Source organism: Aethalodelphis obliquidens, unplaced genomic scaffold (genome assembly GCF_003676395.1).
Source record: "Aethalodelphis obliquidens isolate GAN/ISIS:26980383/991018 unplaced genomic scaffold, ASM367639v1 scaffold4, whole genome shotgun sequence".
Lineage (NCBI taxonomy): Eukaryota > Metazoa > Chordata > Mammalia > Artiodactyla > Delphinidae > Aethalodelphis > Aethalodelphis obliquidens.
In genome coordinates, this window is record NW_020837948.1 from 16,815,891 (window position 1) to 16,837,559 (window position 21,669).

At 39.8% G+C, this 21,669-nt stretch overlaps 1 protein-coding gene across 1 annotated transcript in view; it reads right to left on the reverse strand.

Annotated features, from left to right (window-relative positions):
* The window catches only part of SNCAIP (synuclein alpha interacting protein), a 74,620-nt gene that overhangs the window by 25,426 nt on the left and 27,525 nt on the right, over positions 1-21,669 (reverse strand). The window contains exons 3-5 of the mRNA XM_027099334.1: positions 14,560-15,428; positions 12,720-12,899; positions 6,970-7,083 (exon numbers count right to left, since the gene is read on the reverse strand). Coding sequence (XP_026955135.1) covers positions 6,970-7,083; positions 12,720-12,899; positions 14,560-15,428 — 1,163 coding nt within the window. The remainder of the gene's footprint in view (positions 1-6,969; positions 7,084-12,719; positions 12,900-14,559; positions 15,429-21,669) is intronic.

The window sequence follows — 21,669 nt, forward strand, 5'->3', positions numbered from 1 at the left end:
AAGTATAAGATAACCACACTGAAATAAAACCGGGACCCTCTTGATTTTTCTGACCAAATGTTGGTGGTTTTTTTTGTTTGTTTTAACAGATAAATCTTTCTCTTCTTCTATGTTAAAGGAAGGGGACCCAAAGCTTTGAACACAACCTTTCAAAAGCAAAGACACAGAACAGTCAGTGTGTGTTGTCATAATCTGTTTGCATTTTACCCACTGAGTCTTTTGTGGTATTTACATGTTACGTTTGGCCTCAGGAGAAAGCACGGGGATGGGAATTCACTGTTTTAAAATAGAAAAATTAAACATAATGTTAAAAAAATATGAGAGTGGTAAAAACAACAGCATGAAGTTTAGTGGGTGGAATTTGACATTTAAAAAGATGATCATGCGTTTGAAATAGCCTTGAACCTCTCCTTAGCCTTTTAAAGGATTTTCTTTTCCAGTTATTTGCTTGGACTGGTCATGAACTTTTATATTTTTCTGGATTAAATTTGCCTTCACCTTCTGAACATGCCAACTAATCTGCTAAAGGAATGCTGGATAAAAATAGCCAGCTCCTTTCATGTTTCTCCCCTCATGTGGGGAACAGGGCACTGTTTATAAAGGCATCAGTGACATCAGGGAGAGACTGAATATTTGTACCACACCTTTTTTTACACGAGCAAGCAGGGAGTAACCCCTCTAAAGAGCAAGGAGAGAAAATGTAATCAATACCTACAACCGACCAAGAATGCACCCCGGGAAAGCATGGTGAGTGTTAGCTGCAAAAGCAGACAGACCTTGTAGGAAGTGAAACCCTCCACGTCCCTAGAGAATGAGGTGGAGCAAAGCCTGGAGGCTAGGGTTGGGAGGTAGGAGTACGATAAGATAGGCTGATGTGCTTAATCCTCTTCTTCAGAGACAAACTTGGAGGAAGCTGGGAGTGACATTTGGACCAGAGCAGGTGACGTTTCGAATGCATAAGGTACAACAACTTCCTTTATTTTTCCTAATTAGGTAGGGAAAAAACCGAAATATTTTTATCTGGAGACAGATGATCGAACCATGTGATCTTAACTCCTGAAAAGATCTGGATGAGTGGGTGTACCTCAAGATCAATGACATGACCAACTGGTTAGAAGTCAATGCCTAAGACACAGAAACATCAAGCGGGCAGGTTGCTGGGCCCCTACTGGTGAAAAGGACAGTGCTGCCATCTTCAATGTCATTGTCAAGTTTGTGGTGACCCCCATGATATTAAATGTTAAAAATGCGAAGTGGCAGAGATTTTAGGGAATGATCCAATTCAATTATTTTACAAATCAGAAAACTGAAGAAGACAACTGGATATTCTCTGATACTCTAGCAGCTTCTCTCTTTAGCAAGTAAAGTTCAGAGGAGTTCAAGATACTCAGAAACGTTTTATATGTACCTTCTTGTCAGGCATACTTTCATGTTTTTCAGACTCAATTAAATATTATAGTGGATATGTCTATTCCACATGCATAGAAAATGCCCTTTATTATAATTCAGTGTTTCGAATAACTGAATATAACTGAATAACTTACAGTAATGGAGTTATAGGAAATAGAATACTATTCCTAAGACTAGGAATTTTCCCTTTGTAGAAATCTGGGAAGAATCTAGAGACCTGGACTTTGCAGGGGCTTGATGACCTGGGAGAACAGGGCAAGGTCTGTGTGAGGCAGGAGTTGCCTTGGCCCCTGACTCTCCCAGTCAGGTGCAGTCCATACTGTTATGACAACCTGCCTGCTTTTCTTACGATGTCATGGATAATTCTTTCCTATAATTAAGGCTCTTACCCAATTCAACATGCAAGACTTACATAAAGGAAGAATGTTTATCCTATTGTTCAGAACAAGGCACGTCTTTGCCCAGCCCCTCCAATTCAGTTTTGTGTTCTGCAGTGGACAATTTACTTTAATAAGAAGCTATGCAACTGGCCTGTTCACTGAGAAATCGATGGAAATGACAATCTCCCCTACGATACGGTGCACAGAAGCACTGCTCAAAGGGATGGGCTGGCTGTCCACTTAGGATTTCTGAGAGGGACATGGAGATGGCTAGAATCCCTTGGTTTGGGTAAAAGCATGTTTAGCATCCAGTCTCTGAGAAATGCTTTCTGCTCTGATTCTGGAGAACATTCCAGCAGAGATCCACAGTCCTACAATTTAAACAGTGACTTATTTGACAAATATCTTGTAAGGAGAACAGAACAAATACAGCTATTTTCTCCAACTAAGAAGGCCCTTGTAAATGCATACATGTTATAGATATATATGCAACGATGCCCACCTCTTCTTTTATCTTTTAGACATTCCGCGGGTTCTCTCCTCTGCCCCCCACCAGTGTGTGCGTGGTGTGTATGTGTGTGTATGTGTGTGTGTGTGTGTGTATCAGGAAGATGTTAAAGGAAGAATGTAACTTCAGATCTTCATTTTCCCATAGGCATTGCTTTCAGAGAACATCCAATGCAGTCCCACGGATGGGCTGGCTCTTCTGTATTATTTCTGTTTTACAGAATGCCTCTGCAACTGACGTTCCACCCAATCACCCACGCACCCACCTACCCATTCAACTTACATCTAACGACTTGAAACCTACTTCATGTACTTGTTTCCTCCTCTTGAGATTTTCTGCTCTTTTGGTGACCTGTTTTAATGTTGTATTTTGCACGTTCTTAAAGGCAATGCAATTTATTTAAAGCCGCAATTAATGCATGTAATTTATGAGATTTGCTGGACAGTCCAATTAAAAATGTAATTGAAAACTATGCCACCGGTTTATTACTGGTATCAATAAAATGTCTACAGTTTTGTTACAGCCATAAGTTCAAAAGGAAGCAGCTTTGTCTGTGATCATAGGTTATCAACTCTAACGTGCCATCAATTATAAGATTCACTCCAGTTTTTGACACGTTCAAATGTAAAAGGATGGCCAGCAATAATCTCATATTGTCATTTACTGTAAGATAAATGTAGAATCTAGAGATAGTAAAATGTGAAAAAAAAATACATCTAAGAATTGATTAAATAGGTTAAGGCCTAAATAATTCTTTGTCCAATTTCTCTGATACTTCACTCATAGTGAAATAAATATATTAAATAATATTTATAAAAATAATAAAGTGGAAGGTATCCAATAACCATAATAGCCAACATTTACCTAGTGTCTAATATGTGCTGGCAGTGGGCAGTGCTTCATGTGGCTTTTCTCATTTGGACCTCAGAGTAACCCTGTACAGAAGGTTCTATTATCTCCATTTTAAAGATGAGGAAACTGAGGTCCAGGGAGACCTTTTCTTTTTTTAAAAAATGTAAACGTATGCAAGGGCTAGGATTTAAACTCAGACTCAGGAGCTAATGTTCTCTGTCTTCTGAATATGAATATCCACCATGGCTCATTGCCCCATGACCCCTGACTCCATAAAGGACACACTCCCTTTCCAACCCTTGGGTCACAGAAATCACATTAACTGTCAGTCTGTGGGTTGTGGAGCTCTGTGTTGGTTAAGCTTTTTCAAAGGTCCTTGGAGAACAGATGAATGCTTGTGCCATTCAAAGATTTTTCAGTTTGCTTTCATCTGCAATCATAACCCTTTCAGTGTTGTTTACTTTTTTCTACCCCATGACAATGAAACAATAAAGTCAACAGAATATTTCCCCTTTTTAAAGTAAACCGTGGAAAAACGATAACACAGCCTGTGGAAGGAACCCCCTCACCAGCATGCCTATTCATGACCATTCGTAGGAACCGCTGAGCTTTTTCTTTTTTGAAAAAGTGCTTTTTGGTTTTTTTTTGATCTGTGTCAGGGCAAACATTTAAAATGGAGAATGAACATAGCGTAGGCAAATGTGCTCTTTCTTGGTAAATGCTTAATGCTATGATTCCTGTTGTTTCTGTAGCAAAACTCCTTGACCAAAAGTCACATGAAAGATTCAGAAACAAAATGATAAGTTTGATGTTGAAAGTATCAGAGAGCCCACTGAACCAGTGACCAATGCGAAACAGGCCGGAGCCCCCAAGCACCTGAGGGCAAGAGCTTTGCTGGGATCCTGGACGAGACCATCTGAACCTTCATGTTCGAATAAAACTGCCCAAGTTACACAGGCGGTGACTTTGACTTGAGACAATTCTGTCTCAATTGTTTCGCCAGCAAGCATCTCTCTCAAGGGACAGCAAAGCAGGCCCATCCGAGGACGCCCCTGCTCATTCCCTGAGCGTCCCTCATGCCTTAACCTTCATGCTCCCTGTGGCCGGTTCTGCTAGGTACAATCAGGGAATGAAATAGCTGCCCCCTCCGAGACCTGGTGTGTCAAGAGGAAGAAAATCAATTCCTATCACCCAAAGATCTACCACTCCAGAAGACCACTAAAAACTGCTGGCTACCCTGCGGTTCTGGAGCCCTTAAAGGTAATTTTAACCAGTAAAAGGACACAAATTGCGAGTCAAATGGAGCTCATTCTTTAAGAATCTATAGGAGGGGCAGAGGGCAACTAAAATAAACCCAGAGAGGAATTTTCCTCTGTACTGTCCTTTCCAAGGGTATTTACTGAAGAAACAAAACCAGAACACACTCAAGTGCCTGCTTGATGTAGAAAAACCTGCATGTGCTGAATCCATTAGAAAACTGTTCAATAACAGTCTTCCTTGTGAAAATATTAGCCTTGTAATGGTTCCAAGTTCAGCATCTCCACAGGTTATCTGTTACATAAGTGGTCGCGGTGGATGTAGGATGGCTGGGCAGAATTTGCAGTCCTAATGGGCTTCTACGTTTTCTACGTAGTTAGGAATGCTCTCCTGAAGGCACTGCTGGAATGCCTTGCTGTACTTGAGGTCATTAAAAATGCTTATCAGCTTGAAATAACAATCTGAAGACTGATACTAACATGAAGCAAATGTTTGACATGGCTCTTCACATAGGTCACTAATTTCCATATTTTCCTCTAGTCCAGCCAAGCAAACTACACTATCACCCAGCCCGTCCCAGGAATGGCACTTTCTTTTGTTCTGTCCCAATAGCTTCAAAATTATGAGAAGCCTGCTGTGAGAGCTGAAGAGAGAAACTGGCACATATAAGCAACACTGCTCAGGACAAAGAAGGCCGGATGCCCAATTATTGACTTAAAGTCTCAGAACAGCAGTGCAATCCTTTCCTCCTTTTCTTTGGCAAGCTCTTCCAAAAGTGCAGTCAGCCTTTTCACTGATATCTGAAATTCCTCTTTAGGCTTTACATAAGCAAGTGAAATCAGGGGTATGAAACAATTACTCAGACAATTTGAGAAGAAATAAAATTTTGTTTTATACTGAGAATGATTTATGAAGACTATTGTCTTAATGATTCTTTTGGTCATTTGAAAATACTATTCTCCCCTTTGCCAGTCTAAGCAAAAAAAGGGCATCTTAACAAATCTTATTCATTCTTATGTTTGTTTGTAGAGCACCATGACTGGTGCTCATAAATGCAATACACAAAGAAAACGGAGTCATTATTTCAAAGACATTGGCTTTTACAAATTTTAAATGTTCTTCCTGCTCCTTTCTTCATTCCATGAATTTCATACGAGCTGTGTTAAGACACTCCAAATATCACAACGTATTGAGAGATAAAATTGTAAAAAAGGACTTCTGCAGCTGTATCCGTGCCACTGTAAACAAGCTATACAAATTATCTACACAAATGGAGGAAAACCAGAATCTGGTCCCAAAGCCAAAGGACCTGAGTTGAGATCCAGCCTTTGCTCTTACTAGCCATTAGACCACATGCAAGCCACTTAAGATTTCTTTTTTCAGTCTCCTCATCTATAGAATGGGGATAAAAACAACAGAATCCAATAAGGTCGTTTTAAGGCATAAGGCAGATAATGTACACAAAATCCAACGGCATGGTGCTTGGCACATATAGGAAACATTACATATATATTAATTGAAGTTACCATGGCACAAAATAAACTATCACCTAACATGACTCCCCCTGAAGAAAGGCTGTGGTAATATTCTAGGAGTCTATTTTTAAAATTTGAGATTGTCATGCTTGAAAAAGCATAATCTCTTGTTGACAATACCACAATTTACTGCCACTGGGAAAGTGTATGAAGCCAAAGGGATAAGGTTATATGCATGAGAAGCAATTTTCTTTGCCACAAACAAATGTGATTAAATCTATTTTAATACAGTGCTGACTTTATTTATATTTTTTTAAGATGGAGATTGGCATTTTGTGGTTCCAATGTTTTTTAAAAAGATAATTTATACTCACCCTTCTCAAAGGGAGTTAGTGATGATTTTTTACTGCATACACTGGACTGTGATTTGTGTACATCAGTTACTCACACTGGGATTCCCTAACGCAGAAACTGGTTGTAACTGAGACTCATTTAGTTAGTGTGATTGCTTATCTTTAATGGACGGAGATTTCCTCGATTAATGCCATACCAAAGATTTTCTTCTTAATTTTGGTTTCAAGAAAATGTATCATTTTTCCTTTTGACAAAAGTTAAATTTGTTTATTGTAGGAAATTTGGAAAAAAGTGAAAAATATAAGAAAGAAAATAAAAGCCACTTATAATTCTACGCTGAGTGATAATTACTATAAAAACAAGTTGTGACATAGTCATTTCTAGTTTTATTATCTATTTCTCTTTCTCTCTCTCCAAAATTCAAAGTTGGTACCAAATTACAGGAACAGTTCTGTATCATACATTTTAATTCAATATTATATAATGAATATTTTTCTGTAAAATTCCATCATATGGATGTTGCTTCATCATTTATCCAATATCCTATCTGGAATATTTAGGTTTTTTAAAACATTTCTTTCATATAAAAAATACTGCAATGAATATCACTGCTTATAAATCTTTGAATACATTTTTGATGATTTTTTATGTTTGGAGTTTGATGGACTAAAAATTTAAAGAGAGATAGATTACATAGCATGCAAATAGAAGATAATTAAAAATTTCTTCATACCTGGCCAAAGCAACCTGCGTAATGAATAAGGCTTGGAAAATCCTTAGAACAACTCAATTCAGCAATGGCTTCTGTTTCACTCACCATCCAGCGTACGCACTCCAACTGACCATTCTAGATTAAAAAGAAAAAAAAAAGAAATTTAAGGTAATTCAGGTTTGAAAAAATACCTCACAGGTGGTAATTTTACCAAGGGAAAAAAATCACATGAATTTTGGCTTTTATATCTGGCTTAATTCATTTACAATAAATGTATATCACCTATTATATTTCTGAACAGTAATTTTGACTCTAAATCAACTGCATAATTTTTACTTAATACATTTTCATAATTTCATCAGTTATTTTAAAATCAACTTATTGAGGTATAATTTGCGAACTATAAAATATACTCTTTTTAAAGTACAGTTTCATGAATTTTGACAAATATATTCTCTTGTTAACTACAACTCCAGTCAAGATGTAGAACATTTCCACCGCACGCCCACGTTTCTAGTACTCCTTTGCTCTCATACCCCTCCCCTTTGCCCAGGCGACCACTATGATTCCTATCACAGCAGAATAGAGTATGTACTCTTTTGCATCTGGCTTCTTTCACCCAACATAATCCTTCTGAGATTCACCCAAGCTAGTGCTTGGAGTTAGTTTATTCCTTTTTATTGCTGAGAAGTATTCCATTGTATAAATATACCACGATTTGTTTATCCATTAACTCTGCTTTTTCTCTTGATAAGTTAGCATGTTAGGAGTCCAAGATAAAGAAAAGGAAAATAATCCCGTTACACTGGCTCAAATGCTACTTTCACTGAAGCCTTCTCCGATTTCCAGCCCACAGTAGCCCTGTTCTCCTGTGCTCGGATCCCACACTGTGCAAACCAGGAAGGCAGTCGTGACGTATGTAACCTAGTGATTAAGACCCAGACTTTGGAATGGATTTAAACCCTTAATCCACCACTTAGTTACGAGACTTTGAACAACTTACCTCATCTCTCTGATACTCAATTTTCTCATCTATGAAATAGCAGGGGTTAGTAGCAGCTACCTCATGGAGTTACTGTAAAGATCAAATGAGGCGATGCATGTCAGCTTACTAAGCACATAATACGTCACCTTACACTGTATTAGAATGCTCTCTTAGATCCTCACAATAACTCCATAAGACAAATGAGACATTCAACTGCATTCCTGGTTTGCATGGTGTGGGACCTTAGCACAGGAGAAAAGAACTACTGTGGGCATGAAGTCAGGGAAGCCTATTCTAAAAACAAGACAGGGCGGGTAATCTGCTCATTCTTCATTTACTCCTATTTGGATAATGGAATTTCAAGTAGTCAACTTCCAGTTATTCACACGCAGAATAGTTCTCTCTGATTGGGGCATCTAGCATGATCAGGTGTGTGCTGAACAGCTTCCAGGTGCCCCATTCAGATCTATCTCCTCCTGTTTCTGCCCTCCTTTCTGCCCAGGGAGGCTGATCTGTATGTGTTGGCTCCCTTGCCCCCTGGCTTCTGACTGGGTTTGGCTAATGGAAAGCAGTAACAGGAGACCAGGAAAAGAGAGTGAGTTTGAGGTCCCCCTTGTTCTCAACTCCCCCTTTATGGAGGTGCCACTGGTCGGCTGAGTCCTGCCACCAGTCAAAGGTCAAAAGTCAGCAGTTCTACTCAACCCTCTCTATCTCAAGGTCCTTCCCCTGCCCTTTCAGGCTCTGGGTTGGTAACTGTGCTCTGGTTGTTACTGACCCCAATATACTGCACTTTCCTTCACGGGCTCCCTACACCCTATCCACCCACCCTCCTTTTGTATATCAAAATTCATTACAGACGTTCCTTAAATTACACAATTTGAGCATGCAGTGTTTCTTAGGAGAATTTAGAAAACCCCACTGACACAACATGCTTCATTCCCTCTGAATAAAGAAAGGCGTAGGAACGATACTGAGCGTCTATGAGGCAAGACAATTTACATCAATGGATATTTACACAGAACACAAAAATATGAGGCAATAGTTCTGATTTTAGTAATTTGAGTCTTCTCTTTCTTTCTCTCTCTCTCTTTTTTGGTCAGTCTAACTAAAGGCTTGGTAATTTTTTAAAATCTTTTTATGAGACCAAATTTAGTTTTGCTGATTTTCTCTATTATTTTTCTATTCTCTATTTCATTTATTTTTGCTTGAAAAAATTTAAATTTTCTTCCTTCTGCTTGCTTTGAATTTAGTTTGCTTTATTTTTCTAGTTTCTTGAGGTAGATTAGGCCAATAATTTGAGATCTTCCTCCTCCTCCTCGTCCTCCTCCTTCTTTTTTTAATTTATTTTTTATTTTTATTTTTATTTTTTTTGCAGTACGTGGGCCTCTCACTGCTGTGGCCTCTCCCGTTGTGGAGCACAGGCTCCGGACGCGCAGGCTCAGCGGCCATGGCTCACGGGCCCAGCCGCTCCGTGGCATGCGGGATCCTCCCGGGCTGGGGCACGAACCCGTGTCCCCTGCATCGTCAGGTGGACTCTCAACCACTGTGCCACCAGGGAAGCCCCTCCTCCTTCTTTTTTAAACATATGCATTTACAACTATAAATTTCCCTCTAAGCATTGCTTTAGCTGCATGCTTAAATGTTGGTATGTTGCATGTTCATTCGTCTCTAAATATCTTACAATTTCTGTTGTAATTTCTCTTTTGATACAATTATTATTTTGAGGTGTAATTCTATACACTTGTGACTATCTTAAATTCCCTTCTGTTATTAATACCTAACTGTATTTCTTTATGGTGGAAGGACACACTTTGTATGATTTTAATCCTTTTAAATTTATTGAGATCTGTCTTATGACCTAACATATGGTCTATCATGGAGACTATTTCATGTGCACTTGAGAAAAATGCATATTCTGCTGCTGTTGGGGAGAATGTTCTGTTAGATGTGTGTTAGGTTTAGTTACTCAAGGAAATGTTTAAACAAATAAAAAGTTGCTAGAGAGGGAAAAGGAAATACTATATCACTACTATGAGTTTGAAAGCAGTATCACTTGCCATTATTAGAAATACCAAGAAAACAAAAAATGTTAGTAGATTCTAGTGGGAGATTTTTGCCTGCTGAAGTCCCTGAGCCTTGGGTCACTCACTGTATGTTAAAAAGGAATATCAGTAGGTTATATGTTTTCTCACCAGACCAGCATTTTGTCTTTGGGCTTACTCAGAAATAAAAAGAGAATCAAGGTTATTTCATTCCAAATCCGTTTAGATTCTAAAGTAATTTCTTGTGCTGGCTCCATTTTAGAAAACAGACTGTTCTCACCTTTTAGAAATCTTTCTTTACAATTATTTTGCTTAACTGTTGCCAAAGGGCACTTAATAATGCCTGTTGAACTCCCACAGTATCTAGTGTTGGGTCCCCAGAAAGCACTCAATAAAGTCTGCATGTAGCTGGCAAGAACTTATGATGTTCCATATTTAAGGAGTTTAACAGTGTGGGGAGATGTTCTTAAGCCTTGGTATGACTTCAGAGCCCCTTTTCTAATGTAATCTTTTTATTTGATACCTTGTCTCTGACTCTGCTTCCTGTCAGCCAACACATATTATCTGAGCAACTTCTGCCCATTTGTACCAAGTTTCTTTTCTTTAATGACAGCAGGGTTCTCAGAACTGTGCTTAAGGAGGTGAAATACCACCAGTTAGTTACTAGTGTTCAAAAAAAGGTCCTAAAATGGAAGAATGATGACTTCTTAGCTCTCCCTCAATTTCATCAATGTCCATCACAATACACTAATGGACCGAGGCAGGACATGTGTCAGGACAGACAGCCAAAGAGGGTGGCATATATTATAAAATATTTGTATTTACTGCTTTTGTAAATTCTAGACTAAACAAAGGAGTAAAAGAATACTTCCAGTTCTCAGATCATTGTCCAGAAGTAAAGTATGAAAAGCCTGAGACTGCAAAACTCTAAGAGCTTTTGAGTCCTGTGGGCTTGATGTATGTTCTTCATTGAAGCAAAAAAAATTTTATTGTTTAAGTTTGCATGCTGATTGTATGATGGGGATCCTATGTTGACTGGAGCAGTTTAAGAATGAATTAACACTTAATATGGATACCATAGAAGGAGTTTACCCAGGGTTGGCTTAATGACCACTAAATTTCTTATGTACTTTCCTACTCTGAAGATCCTTACCCTATCAGAACAAGCACTCGGGCATATAAATTAACAAAAACATTTCATCCAACTATGTAGTCAGAATACATTCAAATGCACCATTAATCAGGAAAACTAATGAGAACTGTATTTTATAAATACTAAAACGGCAAGGCGAATGTCAACAATCACTGGCACTGCAAGAATATTTTAGTCATAACTGACACATGCCCACTGATTACCAAACCCAACTCCTGCCTTCCTACAGGATTCCGACACGGGACTAGATCCTGAATTCGCCATCCTGCACTTGTATTACTGATAATTTACCTGCCTTATCCACCAGGCTATCGGTTCCTTAAGAAAAGGGACTATGTCTCATTTAAATTTGTTTTGCCAGCAGCTTAACACAGTACCTGGTGGACTCGTACACATTGCTGAACTCCACCATGCTTGACTTTGACTTCACATTTCATTTCTCTTTCTTCTTGATAGCTGCCTGCAGTTCACCTCTTAATCTGACATAGCATCATTTACAACTAAAGGAAAATGATATTCGCTGGGGTCATGGATTTCTTATTTGATCAAAAAAGCTAATCACTGAGTAACATTAAATAAAACAGAAAACAACTTTTTAATCTTTGCTGAATGATAAATAAATGGAAGACACAGAAATTCAGATTTGCATAAGAGGTATACTGGGGAAGGAAACTGCTTGTTTTTCAAATATAACACGTTCTTCAGGGAATTCACAAGCAGACTTCTTTAACTAGCAAGTTCCCCTAGTAAATTTCAGTATAATTCCATTTATAAAAATTATGATTATTCAGCTTTTAGAAGACGTAACTATTAAGTAAAGTAAAGTACATATGCAGAAGCACAAGATGTATTATATTTCCCTAAACTTCACTTCTGGCTTATTAATAAATGTGACTGAATTCCACATTTATTTACCAAAGATCTTAAAAGTAATTTTAGTTTAATAGTTAACCTTCTAGTGATGTGTTATATTTTACAGAGGCACTCACTGCAGTGCTATAAAAGACCATGTTTTCCTGTACCACAGTTTCGAGGTTTTAACTCTATCCCAGTCGGCATTAATATGTGGAGTTTTTGACAGATAACATACTGTACTCTGCAAGAGCCAAACGCAAACTTGGCACTGATATTCTAAACAACTCCTGATACTGCAGACATTTAAACTTGAGATGTAAGTAATCCATTAGAAGTCCACTTTATTGTCTGAAATACTTCTGAGTGCTAGCATCCTTTATAATACACCTTTTCCTCATTTGTCTTGCTCATTATACTCACATTAGGAAAAAATGAAACAGTCTCACACAGATCCAGGGGTGGTTAAGAATAATAGAAATTCTCAGAACGGCAACAGATCATTTTCCTTTCTCTTTATTAGCTGATTTGAAGCTTACCCTAAATTGGAATATAGTCTCGAAATCTCAAAGCAGCTAGTGACTGAAATGATTAACCTTTTAAATACAATAGGTTCATTTGCTGTTTGCTTGGTATATCACTCTTCTCTCCCACCATTCTAACACTGAAACTTACTAGGAATCTTCAAAGACAGAAACCCAACTTTTAGCTGTGGAGGGCCCGGCCCCCAACCAGTCACCTTGATGGCCAGGCCCGCTGGAGTCAACTTCTCCACATTTCGCTCGTTGAGGCAATCTTCTCCCATCAAAGACGTGAGATGCTGCAGACATTCTGCGTGTCCCTGCGCTGCGGCAACGTGTAAGAGATTGTTTCCGCTTTCATCGTGAATTTTGTCTAGATTGTCGGCAGCTAGGTGTGGCTGAACACAGAGTGAGGGGAGAAAACTTAAGTCAATAAATCACAAGGAGATGCTATGGAGGTCTTGCTCTGGGCACTGGGAAGAAGAGATGAGCTTCCAGAAGCTCTGGTGGCAGCCACGGGGCTCTAATAAGTCAGAACTCCTTGCGATTAATTCTAATGATTTTCAATGACATTTTTGTTATACTGCACTTTAGAACATGAATGCTCAAGTGACTTATCTTCACGGGAGACATGTGACAGACAGGAGTCAGCAAGTCTGTAGCGGTTCCAAGCTGGCTTTCTAACAACTGCGATGACACTGAATGGTAACTGGCAGCTTCCCTGTCTGTCTCCTCTACTCCTGCTAAGTTCTGAGGGCCAGGCTGTGTTTTATTCCCTGTTGTAGGTTCGTTAAATGAATGAACTACCTGTCTTAACCATCTGCGTTGCCTTGAACTGTGGAGAGCTGGCTTTGACGGCAAGCTACGTGATGAGTGCTGCAGACAATGCTCCCACGGGTACCTCTAGACACTTTCATCCCTAAACAAACTCCTGGGGCATCTGGAGCCTACCTGGCCTTTGGTTCCTTCACCTCTAGTGAAGTTCAGTCCCCTGAGTATAAACTCGTTGATAAAGACTGGGTAAAACGGAGAGGTCTTATCACTTGGGAAACATAAAAACACGGGAAAGACAAAAGAAAGGAATGAACCAAGGAGAAATAGAGAGGAAGAGCCAGGAGAAATGGAAAAGACATCTTCAGGAGATGCAAAACATATTACCTTACTTTGTAAAATTGTTCAATCATATCATCCTATTATAACACTAAGATGTGTGATAACAGACCAAGCGCATTATACTTATCTACTCACGGCTCTACCCTAAGTAGAATCACACTGCCAGGATGTGATGATTTTCTTGAATGAGACTTTAATTAACACCACAGTGTCAGCTCAGGCTTACTACTGTTTGATCCAAGTCTGGAAGCCAGGAAAGAACAACGTAGGCAGATGGAATGTGACTGCAGTTTAGTTTTCTCTGAGCCTAAGCAGAACAGACTTTTCTTACATCATATAACTCTGTGTCTAGAGTCTTTGGAAAAGCTTCTTCATTCTCCCTAGACATGCAGACCTGGAACTAAAAAAAAACTCCATGTGGGTCAGAGGGCAGTCAAGCTCTAGGGTAAGTTTCTATGTGCAAATGCTTTCAAACATCCTGGTCCAAGTCTTCTGAATAATGATCAGGATAAAACAGAAGACCCTCTGTTCATGTATCTGGCAGGTCCCCCATCAGCAAGGAACTGACATCCCCACAAATAACTGAGTGAGAGCGTTGGGAACCATTTGAAAAGCAAAAAAGAAAGACATTAAGATTCATATGAAAGAAAGTGCTGGGCTTTTTTCGTTTTGTTTTTGTTTTAGACTCTGTGTCCTTATTCCAGTTGAATTCAGGCAAAGTTCAAGTGAAATAACACTCCCCTCTATAGCCAATTGTTTTTCCTTGTGCTAACCACCTAACTTATAATTTTAAAACTCAAAAGTCACAGCTCCCAACCAAAGCCACAAGTAGAGATGGAACAAAACTTAGAACAAAACCATCATCGTTCTGTAACTAATGAATGGAGCTGATAAAACTGGAGTCTCTAGATTGTTATTGTGTATACGGAATTAATCCATACTTACCAGGAGAGATATTTGCCCTTCTTTAACGATGTTCAGGATGCTTTTTACTTTTTTCAGGTACTCACTCCTTTCTTCTGGGCCTTGGGAGCTGGTCCAGTTCATGCCACCGACCTGCTCCTCTAGTTTGGGGTCTGGTGCTGAGGACTGCAGATGGAAGGCCCTGAGCTGGCAGTCTGGCATGGCCTTGTCAACTTTCCGACCATGAGGCTCACTAAAGGTCTTATTTGGGAAGTCCTTACTCTGGTTTTCAGGCTCATATGCAGAGCCACATTTAACCAGAGGAGGAGAACTCTCGGATTCTTCAGTGGAGAGCTTCTGCTGGTCACGGACGACAGAGGATGTTTTTCTCAAGTGAGGGCTTTTCACAGGAGAGAGAACACAAAATGGTGTCATGTTGGACAGTGAGTTCTCAGCATTTCCTGTAGAACAGGCTTTGCTAGAAAGGCCATTGATGCTTGTGCATAAACCCAAAATTCTTTTTTCTGAAGTCACCTTGGCAAAAGAGGCAAGCTGTTGACTGGACTTAATGTAAGGCACATCCAGAATCTCATCCATGTCGAGGTCATAATGCTCCAGTTCGCCCAGCAAGGGGCTGGGCTCCGTGCTCTTACTTGGAGGGCTGCTCTCTCCATCTCTGGGGCTGAGCTCCTCAGGTTGGGGGCCTGGGTCAGAATCACCCCCTTTCTGGTACTCTGCCTTCTGGTTCTTTTGGTCATCACTTTCATTGTTCTCCAGAGTCTCTGGCTGATGTTTCAGTGGGGACACTCGCTTCACTGGGCGGAACTTACTGTATACGTCGGCGATTCCCGTGGGCTTCTGTGTGTTTGTAATAAGAGTTGAGACACTGCAATTCCAGCTAGAGCTAGAAACTGTTTTAAAATAAATGAAAAGAGGGGACTATTAAAAACTCTTTTAAAATAAATTAAAATGGGGACTATCTGAAACACTGAAAATAGCGTGGCCATGCGGGCAGACATGGTCCACTCAAGTAATGCTCAAAGGAAGCCCGGGACAAATTAAGGACGAAGCTCAAAGGGGACGAATTAAGAGAGAACGCATATCATAAAACAAACGGTTCATACTTACCATTGAAAAGCAGTCAGTGATAAAAGAAAGTTATGACATATTGGCTCAAAATTAATTCAAGTAGTAATAATAGTGAAGGCAGACAGCTAAAGAAAACAAACCCAGACAGACACTCAGGTTTATTCCCTGTGTGGTGGTACCTCCTTGATAGTATTTTGATACTTGCCATCACCCTGAAAAAGAGAATTGGAGGACAGGATCCTTTGTGTTAAACGAACTTCCAAACTAATCCAGGGAGAGAAGGGATGTACGTGCATATGTGCACACGTGCACGGGTATACTCTGAAAGCTTACGACGACGTCTCAGAGAAAGAAGGGATGAATGGCTTAATACTGGGCAAACTTAAACTCATACCTATTGGGTGATTCCCTAGGTGATTTGTTAGGTGGATTAGGGAAAGAACAGGAAGGAACGAAGTGGTCAGGACTGACTGGACCATGGGACATAAGCCATGGTTGAGTTCATCCCACCACAGGCTGAGTATTCCAGTCAACCATCACTCACGGGCATTTGACAGTACTTTCTGGCATGTGACACAGCAACATAACGCACCAGCTTCACACGGGAACGTGCTCTTTAAGAGTCACTGCTGCCCTTGGTCATTTGGAAAGAGGAGAAGGAAGGTGCAAAGGGAGGGTGAAGTAGGCAGACTATTTGTTTTTCTTCTCATTTCTTGCAAAGTTTAGATGAAGACTGTATAGTCTGCGTCTGAGTGCCTGGCTGAGACGGAGTGTAACGGGAGGTGAAAGGTAAGCACCACCTCCTCCTGCAGTGCGGCGGCCTCATGTGACCGGCTGCCCCTTCCTCCCTCAGCCTTGATGACACCACCTCCTCTCTGGGACACTCCCTTGACTGCGAAGATGACCCCACACTCTTGGTAGCTTGCAGCCCACCAGTTTACAGATTCCTACTCCCTTCCCACTGAGGTTACACCATCCCCCATCAAAGGGGTGAGGTTTCAGGACATGCCCTCTAACTAGGCATCTCCCATCGCTCTCTCCTCTTCTGCAACAACAGCAGGTGGGAAGTATTTAACCCCAAAGCATGTGTTTGTGTCTGTTCTTTGCTATGGAGCACAACCAAAAAGTAAAGGAGCTAAGACGAGGGTGTACTCAGGTCTGTAACTTCTGCAACAGTCCCTGGCTACCATTGATTCTTGGGGTGAAAGCAGGATATAAATTATGAAACGTTCCCCAAATTTAGACCCTTGGTCATTCTTCATCCTACTGCTATGTGTTCCAAAAGGATTCATATAAGTTCTGGAACCAAAATAAGGAGGTGAGAGTGAGTGTTCTAAGCCTAAATGCTATGTACCTATTTATTGGTGGGTGAGTTCTTTACTCCAAATGGCCCACAATTTTGCTTGTGGTTTCAGAGGGTCTGCACGAAGTGGTTCTTCTCTGAGGACTTTTGGGAATCTAAGAGAATACTCTGAGCTGTGGAGGGAGGCCTGGATTCTGTCCAGTAAGAAACAGGTATTAACAGAGAATGTTCCAGAAGGGAAGGAAGGTGTCTAGATGCTCTTAAGCTGCTGCTTCTCTTGCCTTCTGCTGGCTCTGGTTCTCAGTTGTATACAGTACTTGGCACAGAGCAGACAATTAACAAGTGCTAGTATCTGAATTTGAATCTCACTTTGTCCAACGCATTACATTTCTTTTTAAATGCCCAAAGAGTATCCTTCTCAGGGATTTACGGCTTAATTTCACAGGGGACAAAAGTCCTGTTAATAAACTCAGAGGAGTGGTAATCACCAATGAGAGCTAGATTTTCTAGTTATTTATGAAAGGTAAATAGGCAAAGGCAAAGACTAATTCCTGTTGTTCCATTATAAATTTAAAAGTCTTTCTATCCTTTATATGTCCCTTTCTCCCTCAAAATGTAAAGCTAAAAAACATTAAGGCCTGCCAGAAATTTCTGCCAAGTCTTTCTCTCTTCCTTTCAAGAATATATGGTTACTTACTTATTTAAACCAACAGAAAAATAGTGGACACAGAGTTTATAAATGTAAATATGCCTTAAATTTTATCCATCAATTTTCTGAAAACCTTAAAATAGAGTAGGAAAAATATATATATATTTCTTAACATTTCTGAGATACATATATATTATTAGGGATAGTATTTGCTGGTGTTTTCCAATTACCTTCATTTTTTGGAAACTTCTCTTCTTGATAATGTGCATCTCAGAATGCAATAAAAAATTTTAAAGCCACATAACTTAGTGGGCCAATACAACGAGAGCATTGTATCAATATATTTATGTATCATATAAGGTCGTGGGTTCAAAGGGCTACTCTTTTATGTTGGCTTTATTTACATGTGAAAGTTTTTCCAAGTGATACAGGGAAATGGATACCATATGTTTCCCAGCTGCTTTGTTCTGACAGGAGCCATTAAGAATGCTCTATGGAAATGAATTCTGTCTGAGTCTTATGAAAACACTTCTTTCCACAGAAGAGCCTAGAAACTGAAGAAGGGGCATCAACATTAGGCTGGTTGTCCTCCTTATTCAAACTTATCACTCTTTTTTAGGCTGAGAGGGAAATCTGTGCTTTCCAGTCTGTGTCTTGACTACCTGGAAAAAAATCCCAGTTATGAAAAGTGGATTAGATAACAGTTTTTTGGTGAGAATGCTCTAATTTATTACTATATCATATACCTGTCTGAGGAGAAGGACAATTATATATATATATATATATATATATATGATAAAACGCAATTAGTTTATTTCTCCTAAGCTGGGAAAATGGGTATTTTAAGTACAACACAAGTAAAAGGGTCCTTAATGACAGGCAAGATTTTCACTTCCGATTCTGTAAGTCTACCAAAAATTCCACTTATACTGTTGTTCTACCCCGACCCCATGAAACACTTCTTATAATGCATGGAAACAAAGATCAGACTAACTAGGGCTTATAGGAAGATTTTGAGGCTCAAGTTGTTTCCTGGAAATCATGAATAAATACTTCACATGTTAAACTTTAAATCCCAGAAAATTTTATCGATTATTTTATGAGATCTTGACAAGCTCTGTGAGAAGAGTCTGTGTCTAATTTACCTCTCTATCCGTCAAAGCACCCAGCAAATTGCTTTACATGAGTAGGTTCTCAGTGACTTTTTTGGGTGAGTGGATTCATTTTTAACATCTTATGAACATAAACATGCCCAATATACCTTAAACCTGTCTACCTGATTATGGCACAAAGTTTCTAAAATGGTCAGTAGGTAAATGGCAATGCATTCGAGGCTGATTTGTAGACCACAGTTCCCTCTTCCAATCTAACTGGCATTTGGAATGTCTCTGATCTCCAGCAGGGTATTTCCAGTTGCCTGCTGACCATCCACAGGTCACCATTTATTCAACAAGCATTTAATGTGAGCCTGGGATGTGCACGTTATGTGTAACAGGTAGCATGCTCTGATCCAGGGGTCTTATCACCCCTACCCTCACCTGCTTCTTGCCTTCCCCCTCCTCATCCAAAACACACACACACACACACATATGCGCACACACACACACGCATATGCACACACACGCTCTACTCTGTCTTCCTTAAACGTATTCCTCATATACCTGGCCTGAATCACATGACCATGTATGCAGCCTCCCAAGCAATCCATCTCCAAGGCATCCCTGCCCCTCATCCCTTAGGTACCAACTCCTACGTAGCCTGATCCTAAATCCTTCTTTAATCTGGTCCCTCTATTCATCTTATTATACTGACTAGACCCTTCCACACTCCCTGCAGGGTTTCTTTTCTTCTTTGGTTTCCCTTTTGATCCTGAGTCATCCCCTCTTCAGATAAGTCTGATTTTGTCACTTCTTAGTTCAAAAACCTTGAAGAGGCCTTGTACTGCCTAAAACAATATTTCCCCCTATGTGGGACACATACCCCTGCAGTATCTAAGGTGGTGCACAGGAACCATAAATCCCCCTGACTCAGAGAGTAAGCAAGCTATATACCTTTCAACTCTTTCTTCCTCTTAATTAATTTAAGGACTCTCAGTTTGGTGCTACAGTGACTTTAACTACTCTCCAAACTTACAAACTCCCTTCAGAATAATGAAACTGTGGGCCTTTAGCTCAGAGACTTTCATAAGCAAAGAGTTAGCAGAAATGCTTTATTTTCATCACATTCATTTTAACGATGTCCTTGAATTTACTGCAAGTGACATTGATTTTTTACTTACAACACTGACATAAAGTTTCTTCCAAAAACAAATATGCTTAAAAGTAAATGGTTTTAGAAAAATAAGTTAAAAATAATAGTACAAGTGGTTTACAGGTCAAACAAAAATAAGAGAGGTTGTGGAAATAATACTTAAACAACTAAGCTTTGGGAAACCCTGACTTTCAGGATAGTAGCTAAACTCTTTATCATGGTAGCTATCAGCTCTTTTATTTATTTTCTAATTTATCTTCTCATCTCAGCACCACCATTCCCACGTCACTAATTTTTCTCTGCATTTCCATCGCTAAACTCACCTGCTTCTGGATACCCCAGGTCCTTCCTTCTCTTCTCCTGCCTTTGGGCAAGTTCGCCCTCTCCTACGACACCTTTGCTGCCTTCTCTGCCTGAGATGGAAGCTCATCTGCCAGGATTCCCCTCAGGTGTTCCTCCTTGGTGCATATCCTCTGACTTTCCCAGGGAATCGTTGTCCTTTGCTTCTCAGTGTCCTGAGATACATCTGCCCATACCTAGAGTCACGCATTTATAAAGCTCTGTTTCAACAATTCACTCATGCATCTGTCTCACCTTCTCTCTCGAGAGTCCCTCAAGAGCAAAGATGGCTCGTGAACCTCCTTGTGTTTATAACCAGCCCTCTGTCTAGCACAGCATCTCACAGATATTGGGGCTCAAGGGCTAAACCTTTTAAAGAATAAATGAATGAAGGGGGAGGGAGGGAGCAAGAGGGGGGAAGAAGGAACAAAGGAATATGCTAGACCAAAGATGCAATGTATACTAAATACATATGAGTCTTGTCACAATGAGTCACTCTTGCCACATTTTGGACACACTGAGTGTGTTGAATATTTCAAAGACAGTCTTGGGAAAGCTATTGAAGATGTGCTGCATATTAAAGTATTTTCATGTATTTCCTAAGTTCTAAGCCAAAACTTCTTCATCTGTAAAATAAAGGGGTTAGACACATGATTGCTAAGACCTGACCCACCTCTAAATTTCTATGACTGTATGGAATGTCTACAAATAACAGGGCTCTTTATTCTGAATGACTCACTATGAAACACTATAATTCTTCTGGATCCATGTATTTCAACAGATCCTCACAAATTTATAATTATGAGGCTAAGCTGATTGCTGACACAGAACAACTCTCTGGCTCTTGGGACTGATACATTAGTATTTTCTTAGGAAGATAATGTACAGTTTGCTATTGCAACGGTGGATCCAATTTTCAAGACCGAACGTCAGTGCTGGCTCCCAAAATGCCTATTTTACTTCTAAATATGGAGTTTTGTGTCCATATTAGAAAATTAGCTTTAAACATCAAGAAGAGGAAGAAAAGGATGTGTCTTTAGGATAAAATACTGTTTTCCTACTATTTATTGTTAGAAGTGAAAGGAATACTATTTTCCTTGAGAAACAAAATGGTCAGCTTTAGCTGTAATTGCCTTAAAATGTACACAACAATGAACTTCACATCTACAGCTGCTAGAAACCCAGGCACCTTCAAGGACATGACTTCTAAGTTCTCCAGGATTCCATTTCCTTCCATTTTTATACCTAAGAGAGGGACGTTGTGAAAGATTAGGAGGGTCAATGCTAGAGTCAAGAGTTTCCTTAATCCGATGTAAATGAAATCCATCGTGGGCTTACTCATCACAAACACTTCAGGTTCTAAGGCGTGGTGACAGGTATACTTATCTCATGACAACAAGAAGACGGGTATGGAGCCTGAGTGAAGACTACTTGCTGGGTGCTCTTCTGTACCACCCTTGGAGACTAGATTGGAACCTGATCCAAGAAAGGGTTGGGTTAACTCTGAATCTGGGGTACTGTG